This window comes from Zeus faber, assembly GCF_960531495.2.
Source record: "Zeus faber genome assembly, chromosome: 17".
Lineage (NCBI taxonomy): Eukaryota > Metazoa > Chordata > Actinopteri > Zeiformes > Zeidae > Zeus > Zeus faber.
This window is the reverse complement of record NC_137204.1, coordinates 15501593-15513588: the sequence shown is the minus strand read 5'-3', so window position 1 is coordinate 15513588 and position 11996 is coordinate 15501593. Positions and strand designations below refer to the sequence as shown.

Genomic DNA, 11996 nt, shown 5'->3' with positions numbered 1-11996 from the left:
ACATTACATTAACCGTTTAGCAGAATTGGAAACATTAAGATAATAATGAGCCAAATAAGACATTTTTCAATCTTTCTTTTCTCACAACATCATTTATCTATGTTCTATGAATTGCTGGAAACAGAAGTATATGTTCAATATGGAATACTGATATACATTTTTCATCCCCTATGGATGGTCATGATTAATCAATAAGCAATTATTCTTCAGTGTTCAAACCTCTCTATCAAATGTACTGAATTAAAATAAGTGTTGTCCAGCCCAGAGAATTGATGACAAAGCAACACGGTATTGTTTACTGACATCTCATATCGACACCTATCCAAAAGTACATGCCAAATATTCGCATCATTTTTCAAAATAGTGTCATAAATACATCAGAGTCAGTTTTGGCAAAGTAATGATGGTTCCATTTGAAGGAAATTGACAGCTTGTCAAAATCTATTCAAATCTAATCATCTTGTGTCAGGGATGAGGTCAAGATGAACCCAAACGCAGGACACATGGTTTTAGGAGTTTATACAGGGTTTAATGGGTAGACAGGCAGGAATCAGTCACAGGCAACAGAAGGGGGATCAGGACCGGCAGGGACTCGTGACGGGGAAAGCAGGAACTCAGGATGCTGAAGAGAGGTGAGAAACGCATGCAGAGACACACGCAAACACAAACCGACGCCTACAGAATGAATGGGACCTGGTTAAATATTGAAGGAGTGACAAGGAAGGTTGGAGACAGGTGTGCAGTGAGAGCGATGTGATGTGACACCAGACACAGACAGAGGGAGCCAGAGAGGAACAGAGGGAGCCAGAGACAGACAGACGGGGGGTCAAGGCAGGTGAGGATCATGACATCTTGAGTTTTCATCATCATAAAGACATGGTTCAATGGTTTACTGGGCAACACTCTTGTCAAACTTATTGCCAAATGATGGCATTGAGTTGGTAGGGCAACACCTGGCCACCCTCATAATGACACACTTGGGAGCTGCGTTCCTGTAGAAGTTCTTTACCTTTCATCCAACACCACATCATTGTCACAACCAATGGATCAGGGAGCAATATCGAAAACAAAATGAGGAACTGGTCCAATGAGACCTTCATCAGCCATCCCGCAAATACTACAGCCCTCATGAGAACCAAGTGTGTTGCAGAAGTAACTTGTCTGCGAACAAGATAGAGGGAGCATCAAGAGGCTTTGATTCCGAAAGCACAGCGTATGATATATTTGCATATGCCACATTTGTGTAGGCCGTAGGCTTACTGAGACCAGTAGGTCCAACTTCTAGTTTTAGCATGGCGGCCCTTTAAAACTCAGCTCTTGTAATTTTGCTGCATGTCTGTCTATCTGCACTTCTGCATTATCTAGCCTTTACCGTTTTTATTGACTATGTGTATTTGGTTGTGCAAATATCCGCATAACTTGGTGAGAACAAGATCAGATTTCCCTTCCCTGGAGGGAAATTCAGGACATAGAGATATACATATTTTATCTTATTATGTGACTTAGTGGTAGACACCTCAAACAACCTGTTCTGAAGCTCAGATCATAAAAGGTGGAAGTATACTCCAAAAGTTTAAACTGGTCTGATACAGACTCTTTATGGCTTGAGGGGTTATGCCAAACTGTTAATAATCACACTATATAGTTATATATAAAAAAAAACAAAAAAAAAAACCTTATCACTTAACAATCAATACACACTGTTTTTTTGAGATAATATATCATATATGCAATAATATGTCACGCTGCAGTTAAGGAATACTGTTTCGAAATGTTACAAAATGTACATTCCATTATACAGTATATTGATGCAATAATTTGACTATTTCTTTAGTTTCTTTGGTTAGGTGTTGATAACAAAGATTGGTGAGTTTTAATGATATAATTAATTCATAATATTAGTAGAACAGAGCTGTACTAAAGGTTTTAGTCTGTGTAAAATAGCTTCAGCATTGTACGGAAGGGAGAAAATGACAGAAAGAGAAAAATTGCAAAGCTATTTATTCGGAAGTATTGAAAAACAAAGAGCGGGACATTAAAGAGAGAAGCTTGTGCAAGACGATATCTGGAAATCAATTTTCTTGGACTAAAATATATATTCAGAAAATGTTCCAGGTTCTAAAAAAAAACAAGTCATTTATATTATTTCAATGCTCTTCTTCAAAGTTCTATCGCTGACATTCGCTAACATTTTGCTTTCTTTCAACAGCAGTCATAAGGCCCTTTCCCACCTGCACGAAAAATCATAAATCTACTGGCAATGTTCTGTATTGGCGCTGGTCTCGTTCCTTAAAAGTCGTTACGTAAATTTCCTCACTCTCGACCGAGTATCATTTCCAGGGAAAATGTCGTAATGGCTGTGAATGGAGGTTGGTGGGAATGGAAGCAGTACCATTGCCGCAAAATCGGGGTGGAGCCGAATCCAAAGAAAGTTTCGATTTATTTGATTTAATTTTGAGATCAAATTTTTTTTTATTTTTTTTATTTTTTTTTTTTCTATTGATTCCATACAAATGTAAAATAAAAAAAAATAAAAAAAAGTTTTTGGAAAGAAAAAAAAAACATTCGGAAAAAAAGCGAGTCCAAAACATGAAAAACTGAATCACGTTCAGTCTCTACGGAGACAGGTCTTTACATCCTAAAATGTAATAATTTTTCTTCAGGCGCAGGCGGCAGAAAAGCGAGGAGCGTGTGCCCCCATGTCCCCGCCGGCTGAACCGCAGCGTGGAGCCGGAGGGAGCGAGCGGACCGGGAGAGCGAGAACTGGCGGAGAACGTGGAGGCCATGGTTTTGGTTCGTGTGTGAGTTACCCGAACCCAATGACTTTGGGTTCGGGTCATTGCGTCTGGGGAACTGGGGGCTTTGTGAGCGGAGGGAATCGAGACCCTCCGGGAGGGACGGGCAGACAGGGAGTGAAGCGCTGGTCCAACGACAAAACCGATTCTGTTGCCTGGCCTCGTATTATTAGACACCTCTTGCACCAGCATCAGTTACTGTATCTGTAACAGTCATCACGTGGGAACAGACTCCATACGGAACTTTTCCGTAAAGGAGCCCAATGTGGGAATCACTACCTACTGCCTATCCAGCAATGTTACGGTTTTCATGTGGGAAAGGGGCTTTACACAAGGAACGTATGCTTGCTGATGTTCCATATTGGTCTTGGAGAAAACGGGAAAAAAAATATATTGTGAGTTGTAGCCACTGAAATATTAGAAATGTACAGTCCAAAGCTAAAGCGAAGCTAGGCCAAGAAAAGATTGCTTCAGATGATTTTTTTTTCTTCTTTCCTTTTTTTGAGTTAGCTTTTCGGCTTGCCTTTGGATGCAACCAGTCTGGCTCCAAGTATGTTCAACATGTGTTTGAACGAATCGACCGTACCACGTCGCATTTCATCCTCGGGGCAAAAGTCTGCAAAAGGAAGAGGAGAAAGACGCATCATGGTTGTGCTAAACAGTGGGTGGCGTACTCCAACTCAGTCATGTCCATAACTTAAGAATATAAATGACTTCTTTGCGTGTGCGTTGCTGTTGTTGCTCCTGCTTTGGTTTTGCTGCTGGTGTTGATGTTGCTGCTATTTCTGCTGCTGTGGTTGTTTCTGTTGTGATATTACAGTTACAGGATCATAAGAAGGGAGTGTTTTCGGAGAGAGAGAGAGAGAGAGAGTCAAAAGGATCTCCCTCCCGAGGTCTGATTGAAAACTTGACCCGTAACTTAGGGTCGCTAATTAAAGGGCCGTGACTGGATTAAGATGAGATGGTGCTTTTATTGCTGTTTTTGTTGTCTTTGTTGTTGCTGTTGTTGTTGCTGTTGTTTCAGGGGCATTCTTTTGTAATGACCAGCTGACAACTACGTTCTGACTTGACTTGACTTCTTAATATTGTACAAAACCACATTCCACTTGAGTATTTCATCATCACCTGCTCCGCCATAGTGGAACGGCGCCGGTGGTTCTAATTCCATACAGTCGGCTTGTTGTCTGGTTCTTCTTATGTAATACTGATCTAAATTCGGGTGGAGACCTGACGAGCAAAAACAAGGATGCACAATTAGAGCTATACTGCGAAGCCATTAAGGGGGGTTCACAAATTCAAAATGTGTCCACATTTCAAATAAATTCAAATAGATCTGCTCACTATAGACTAGCAGGTAGTTGAGCGCTTCATATCCTGGGACGTAGGCCTTTGCCGTCAGAGCAAGGCACTCATTACAGGCCTTCAGGAACTGGAATTTGGCGGAAGAGTTAAACTCTACCAGAGAGACAGTAGCACATGGAATAAGCATCACAGCAATGTTTAAAATGTGGCTCTCTAAGCTTTTGGTTCTTGGCTCAGTGGGTGATTGGGTGTTCTGGTTATTGAATTCTGAGCAACAAAACAGTGAGGGCCATCTCTTTCTATTCAATGCGAAAACGTATTATGTCCATTCAAAAGTTACGTATAAAATCAAATTAAATCATTTGGTTCAACATCGGCTTGGATTGAATTATCACATACATTTTTGTCTATTTTTGCAGTGTCGGCAGAAATTGCTGTGGGTATAATTACACTGGGAATGGCGACCTTTATGAACATGTTAGTTGTAACTTTCAAATTGAACATATAACTGAGAAATATAATGTTATTTTGTAGTTTTAAGACAAAAATCAAAAATAAAATCGAACCTTAAATCCAATAGTCTTTCCAAAAATAATTCACGCACGTACATCGTATTGGACTCACCAGGCAGCTCAAGGTGAAGTGTGTTGTTGCTCAACGTTATATTATGGAAGTGGTGATACACGCACCATATCGTCATATTTCTGCAAGGTGTGAAGATATTAAGTTCATTTGTGAAGCCACATTGTGTCAAAGAGCTTTACAGAGGTTGACCACGCAGCGTGAGAAAATACCATCAAACATAGGCTTAACTTACATACACACATACTGTACATGCATGTGGCTTAGGTGTAGGTCCTGTAAAGAGTAGCCAATAACTCTAATACAACAGTGGGTAGGTTACTGTGCTGCTTATGAATACGGAACTTACTTAGTAAAACTTACTAAAATACTTTTTGAATACACGACTCGCCGATGCAAAGTTCTATAATCTTTAGAGCCTTTTAGGTGACGTATTGGTGGTGAATACGGTAGCTCACGTTCGAAACATTATCCATTGTCCATACAGTCATTAGACTGGTAAAGATTCAAAGCCGTCAGTTTGCAAATGCTTTCTCATTTAAAAAAAAAAAAAAAAGACCATATTAGAGCAAACATTAAGAAGTAGAAATCACTGTGAAATTGATAATACCGCTCAAAAGAACAAGGTTTGCATCACATGTTATTTAACTTATGTACCTGTACCTCTGCATTTAATATAAAGGGTTGACTTTGAAAAAAGTGTAAAGAATGTATATATATATATATACTGTATATATATATATATATTGCTTCACAATTAAAAACCAAATAGAACATGCAGATCTTAAGATATTTGCAGAACATTTTTATCAAATGAGTTGTGATTTTCACTCACTCTGGCCTGAGCAGCATGTGCGCCATGTGGAGATAGATCGTCCCATTACGCTCTTGTTTGAACTGTGCCCACGAGCTCTTGGCGTGGGTTAAGGCGTAGCGGTCGATGCTGTCGGTGGAGTACGCCTCTTGGAGAGTCCACTTCCCGGCAAAGATCTGCGGGGTTCCCATCACATTTCACATTTCAATGATGGACACGGGTCACTGTAACGACGGCGACTGGTGTGCGGGGAGAGGTTAATGTGTTGCCGTTTTCCCGTGTCAGCGCGTGCGTTCCATACCGTGTCGGTGATCTCTTTATCGGTGAGGGTCTTCAATAGGTCGTCACAGCTCTCCGGATCGGAGGAAGGTCTGAAATTCTTCACCAGCAGAATCACAAGGGCCACGCCGTACAAGACAAACATACTGCGGCAACATTGAGGAAATTGACTTTGCTGTGCGTGGGACCTGCCACAACCGAGAAATTCAACAAAATAATACATATTTGTGACATCAAATTCGGTTTCCAGCACGTCTCAACGTTTGTATCAAGCCACCTTGATTACGATCCCTCTCCCTCAAAATTTCCCGCTTGGCATAATCACAAACCACGTAGGGATACAGTAGAAAAAACCAGAGGAAAAAGGTTTTCTTGCGAGACACTTTAGAAGAGGCTTCGCCGATGATGTTTTCACTCCCAGGGTGGAGGGTGTGAGTACCAAACCACTGTTGGAAAATGTTCCAAGTCATTTTAAAGAGCTGGTCTTAGGCTGGTTCCTGCCAAGATCAAAAAAAGAATATGTTATTAAATATTATATGTGCAGATGGGAAAAAAAATAAAATAAAAAAATCTGTAAACTGCCTTTCAAGCCGCACGTCCACTAAACATTTCCGCAGCGATGGTTGGCCCGGCAAAGGTCCCTTAGAAACCCACTTAATAATATGCAAAAGATTCAACACACAATGTATTAGTGCATTAAAAATTACATTAGAAATGACATCATAAAAATAAGAACATTATTACTTCTAGCTCAAGTTTCCATTATTTGGCAAATAATATTTTTAATTCCATATCTATTGCAAATTTAAAAAAAATCTATTGACGTATACATTTCTATGTTGAAGATCATTTCTTACCCCAAAATATCATGCAGTAGGGAAATCTGGGCAGATTTACAATCTTGTCATTATTGGATAAAGGCAACTGCGTCCTGGTAAATTGATATATATGTATTCCTGACTTCCCTAAATTATTTGGAAACACCTCGGTCTCTCTCACATCTCACCACACCGCAAGGATTTTGCAAAGCCCTGTGCCCATAATACATGTAATTAACCACGATTACACATTTCTCCCCACTTTTCAACTGGCAAAAACAGTGCAAAGGCCACTCATTTGCACACGTCGTGCGCCAACGGATTCAACTTCGAGGGAAAACAAGCTGGGATCTATATTTGTCCTCGTCCCCTCTCACATCTACGTTTCGAAATTCTGCCGTGGAATTTGACAAATATTCCAAACCTAAACGTCAGCGCCGACAGTGCGATACAGTGTGTGGAAATCATGACTTCCTCGGGGAAATCAGAAGCTCATTTCACAAGATACAGTAAATTTAAGAGTAATTCTTGACCATATTGTGGCGAGTTCAATGTGCGTGAACTATCATTAAGGAAGTCATCCCCTGAAAGGAGCGCCATTTGGGTCCACAGTGTTTAATAATAAACTGCCAACATGTCTAACAAGCTAAGAACTATTCATTTATGCTTTTCCTCATTTTTTGTCATACATATTGTTACAGTGTGGGATGTTCATAACAGACGTGGCCCAAGTGTCAGATAACGAAGTAAACTAATCACAAAGTAATGGCTGTGAACAAAACGCTCTTGAACGCTCTGTTGTCACCGTTTTTTTTCTGCTCGCTGCGCAGGCTGACGTCAGATCGTCACGGATTCCTCAATAGCCCAGCAAACCATTGAAGGCGTCCCGGCGCGGTGTGCGTGTCATTTTAACGGACTGATTTGAGTGAAATCGCTGAAAGTTACGGAGTAAATGGAACGACAACCGAAGCCGCGCTTAAACGCAGTCGGCTCACAGAAACCCGGAACTCGTGCTCAAACCTCATTGTCTCGCGGAACTGGGGGCCTCAGGAGGGAGGCTCCACCCACTGAAACACAGCGTCAGGAACACAATGGATTTAGAAGTATGTTAGAATGTAAGCCCTCATTTATAACCTGAGTGTTTTTTTGTTGTTTTTTTTGCAAAAAACTTAAAACATGTTTTGGGGACGTGAGAGACATTAAGTTGTGTAAAAGGGATCCTAATAGGTCCCCTTGAAAGTTTGTCAAAATACTACATGAGAAGATGTTATTTGAGTTGTGAATAGTGTGAATAATCATGTTTTTTTCAATACTTTTTCTGACCCTGTAAAGTTTTTCTGTTTCCCCATCCACACAGCACATACTGTATTAATAAAATATAAAAACAGTATTTATATTATTGTGCGTGTGGTGGCCGTTTTAGGATGAAATGTTCCCCCCACCGCCACCACCACCACCACCCTGTCACATTTTGTGCCTGCGGTGGGAAAATATGTTTTCTGGGAAGTTGTACATGTATATTAAACGATGAAAATGTCCAAAACAATTACTCATTGTTTTTAAAAATTCTTCAAAATAGAGCGTACCAGCTTTCTAGTGGCGTGTGTGTCGTGTGACAAAAAGATTCTTCTCCTTCTTCTTTTCACTGTTGACAACGTTGCATCAGACGTCCTGCGGAGACATTTCAGAAACTGATGGTTTGTATTTCTAGAGGAAGAGGTTTAGCCGTTATTTTAATTCCCTTTTCTATAGTTTTGAGTCAAGATAAGAAAAGATAAAGATAAAGACACACTCTTAATCCCCAAAGGGAAATTACAGTGTTGCAGCAGCAATGACATACATGACAAAACACACATAATGTACAAAAACACACTTGTTTTTGAATCAAGTAGTATATATATAAATATAAATAAATATTTATTGATTTATATATATATATATATATATATATATATATATATATATATATAGTATATATACATACACACACACACACACACACAGACACACACACACACACACACATATATATAGATTTTTTTTATTTTATTTTTTTATATATACATACAAATATACTATATATATATATATATATATATATATATATATAAACACATACACACATATATACATTTATACAGGTACACACACATATGCATATGTGTAAATACATATACATATACATATAAAATAACTACTGTACCGTATAAAAATAAATAGAATAAAATAGAATTTAACTCAGTGGAAGGTAAAGCTTAAAAATGGAAAAAAAGCTCAAAGTATATTAACATCTATATTTATAGAGCGAGGAAATACTACAAATCCGGCAAAGAAAAAAAAAGTCCTTGACTTTGCAACTGTGAATAAGTTCATCAAAATGATGTCAAAATAATACTTCTGGCTTTTTATCAATGAAGTCGTAGTTATCAGCTAGTTATCAACTTCCACTTTAAAGTAAACTCAGACATTAAGTGTATGAATGTTGGTTGTGATTTCAACATAACTGACATCTTTCCCAATATTTCACACACAAGCGCACACACACACACACACACACACGCACACACACACATATATATAGATTTTTTTTTTAATTTATTTATATATATACATACAAATATACTATATATATATATATATATAAACACATACACACATATATACATTTATACAGATACACACACATATGCATATGTGTAAATACATATACATATACATATAAAATAACTACTGTACCGTATAAAAATAAATAGAATAAAATAGAATTTAACTCAGTGGAAGGTAAAGCTTAAAAATGGAAAAAAAGCTCAAAGTATATTAACATCTATATTTATAGAGCGAGGAAATATTACAAATCCGGCAAAGAAAAAAAAAGTCCTTGACTTTGCAACTGTGAATAAGTTCATCAAAATGATGTCAAAATAATACTTCTGGCTTTTTATCAATGAAGTCGTAGTTATCAGCTAGTTATCAACTTCCACTTTAAAATAAACTCAGACATTAAGTGTATGAATGTTGGTTGTGATTTCAACATAACTGACATCTTTCCCAATATTTCACACACAAGCGCACACACACACACGCACACACACACATGCACACACGCACACACACACACAGACACACACTGTCTGTGTTCCCACAGTTGGCAATGAAGCTTCATTTTTAAAGGGACATGAAGTGATATTTCTGTCGGCCCGATCTACCGCTCGTTTTGATCATCAAATGTCATGTCCTTGAATTGCACCTAATCTACCATTGAAATTAAAACTTCCTTGTGTTCATTAGTGACCCCGGAAGTACGAAACATCGTTTAAAAAATTGAAGTGACATATCAGATGCACCTATACTGTGCATCAAAACACAGGTTAAAACAGTGAGGTGGCTCTCGCAGCTTTAATTAAACTTGCATCCATAGAAATGGCTTTGAAGGGTAATCAATTATTTTCTCAGGTGAAGTTCCTGAGTTGTCGCATTTTAAATGGGGGGAAAAAACAAAACAACGGGGCCGAGGTTCCCGAGCGACGGTTCGGGGACCGAGCCACTGTTGCTAAGAGACTGATCGCGAGTCAGGGGTTAGACCCGCGGCGGGAGCGAGTCACTCATCAGGAAATTGTGTTTATGGCCGGAAAAAAAGAAGAAAAAAAAAAAAAGAGGAATCTGCCACAAATCGGATTAAATTTTGTTGTGTGTGGCACGAAAAATAAAAGTTGGACAATCGTGCTCCGGGACACAACACAGTAGATTCATTTTCGTGACTGGGAGCACGAAAAAGTGGATCGAAAGAGAGACGGGATCGCATGTAACACATTGGGCATTTATGGATGAAGGCAGGGAAAGACTCTGGGAAGTAGAACGCTTCATCGATAAATGGGAAGAAAAAAAAAGAAATAAATTCAAGACTTTTACTCTAGGATTAATTTCATATTGGGAAGCCCTGCATTTCGTTAGCCATGGTCCTTCGCAAATCTAGCGGGTTGGACAAGGAATATATTTGAAATCTGTGCACTCCTAGGGGTACCGCAGGCAGGTGCTCAAAAAAATATTGGTTGTATGCATTATTAAAAAAAAAATTAATTCTATTCAAATTCTAAACGTGCTTGCACAGCGTTTTTCCATCCACGTTGCCCTGAAAGGCGTCTCTTGCATCGCCTGCCTCAGCGGTGGGGTTACGGTGGGGTCGTCGGTGCATACTTACTCGCGTCGTCCCCGGTCTCGCCGCCTCCAGCTCCTCCATCCTTTTCCTCTCGGGCTCCGTTGAAAGTCTCGGAGAGGGAGAGAACCCCCCTTTATACCCCACACAAATGATCCCATTTAATGGATAACTGGATGCCCAGTTCCTGGATTACTGGATAACCCTCCAGTCAATACAATGTTCGCATTGTTCTTTGGGGATGGTTTTTCCTTCAACATTCCCTCCTTTAAGGTGTAGATGTTGTTTTATATATTTTTATATATATATACAGTATATATATATATGTATATACTTTATGTATTGATCTCCCTTCTCGGTAACGTTTTCCGCTGTTTTCTTGGCCCCGGGTGTTGAATAAAAATAAATCCTAGATACAAAAAAAAAAAAAAAAAGAATTTAAAACTTGAATAAATGCCTTTTTTAAGACAAAGTGCGTAATCACATTTGAGGCGCAATGAATTGGCGGCTCCTTTCAGTGACGCGGCAAACAGCCCCGTGTGGGGGGGGGGGGAACGGACATTCCGTGATAACGACACATCAGACGATCCGTTGATTCGTTTTTGCTTTCCGTCGGGTCAGGCGAGGCCGCCTCCCTGTTCATGCGCGTTTGCTCGATGTTTATTTTTGTTCGTGCTTATTCACTTGTTCTGTCTTCGCGGTGGCGCCTCGCTCAAACCCCTTTCAACCACAGCGGCCCGACGTCGGTGTTACTCCACCATCGCCCACCGAGGCGCGTAAAAAAAAAAATAAACCCAAAAGTGATGGAGGTTTTCACCGTACGACCTGATGAATCCGACATATCCTGGATAAATCGTTTTTTCGATTCCTCCATTTTTTTTTCCTCTTAACTCTCTTTCGCCACTTCCTCCACGGCCTCCTTCCCTCCCCCCCCCGCTCCGACTCGCCGCGCTCCGTCACCGCCCTCCCGCCGTTTTCATCTCCACTTTGCGGGCCGCGCAAACGCACCGTTTAAGATTTATCGCGCGCTGGAATCGCGGGGGGTCAAACCCCAACGCCGGGCCACGCGCCAGCGTCTGAGCCGCCCGGGCGCCGAGCCCCCTCCCACGAGACCGCCGCAAGCAGGAAATAAAAGACGGAAATTTATATCTGTGTTCAGGAATGATATTCTTGCCAGGAAACTACCTTGGGTAAATCCAAAACCATCACTCATTAGGTTCTTAGGGACGGAATATGAACCTTATATAACTGTT

The 11996-nt window shown here is 40.0% G+C and overlaps 1 protein-coding gene across 1 annotated transcript; it reads right to left on the bottom strand.

Annotated features, from left to right (window-relative positions):
* Positions 1-2011: 2011 nt before the first annotated feature.
* On the bottom strand, positions 2012-6682 carry LOC307242842 (uncharacterized protein). The gene is made up of 8 exons (XM_080017443.1): positions 6630-6682; positions 6115-6269; positions 5795-5918; positions 5515-5669; positions 4722-4801; positions 4137-4250; positions 3921-4022; positions 2012-3411 (listed from the first exon to the last, which is right to left on the bottom strand). Exons 2-8 carry the CDS (start codon positions 6240-6242, stop codon positions 3302-3304), a joined length of 813 nt encoding a protein of 270 aa, XP_079873569.1. The 5' UTR covers positions 6243-6269; positions 6630-6682; the 3' UTR covers positions 2012-3301.
* Positions 6683-11996: the final 5314 nt, after the last annotated feature.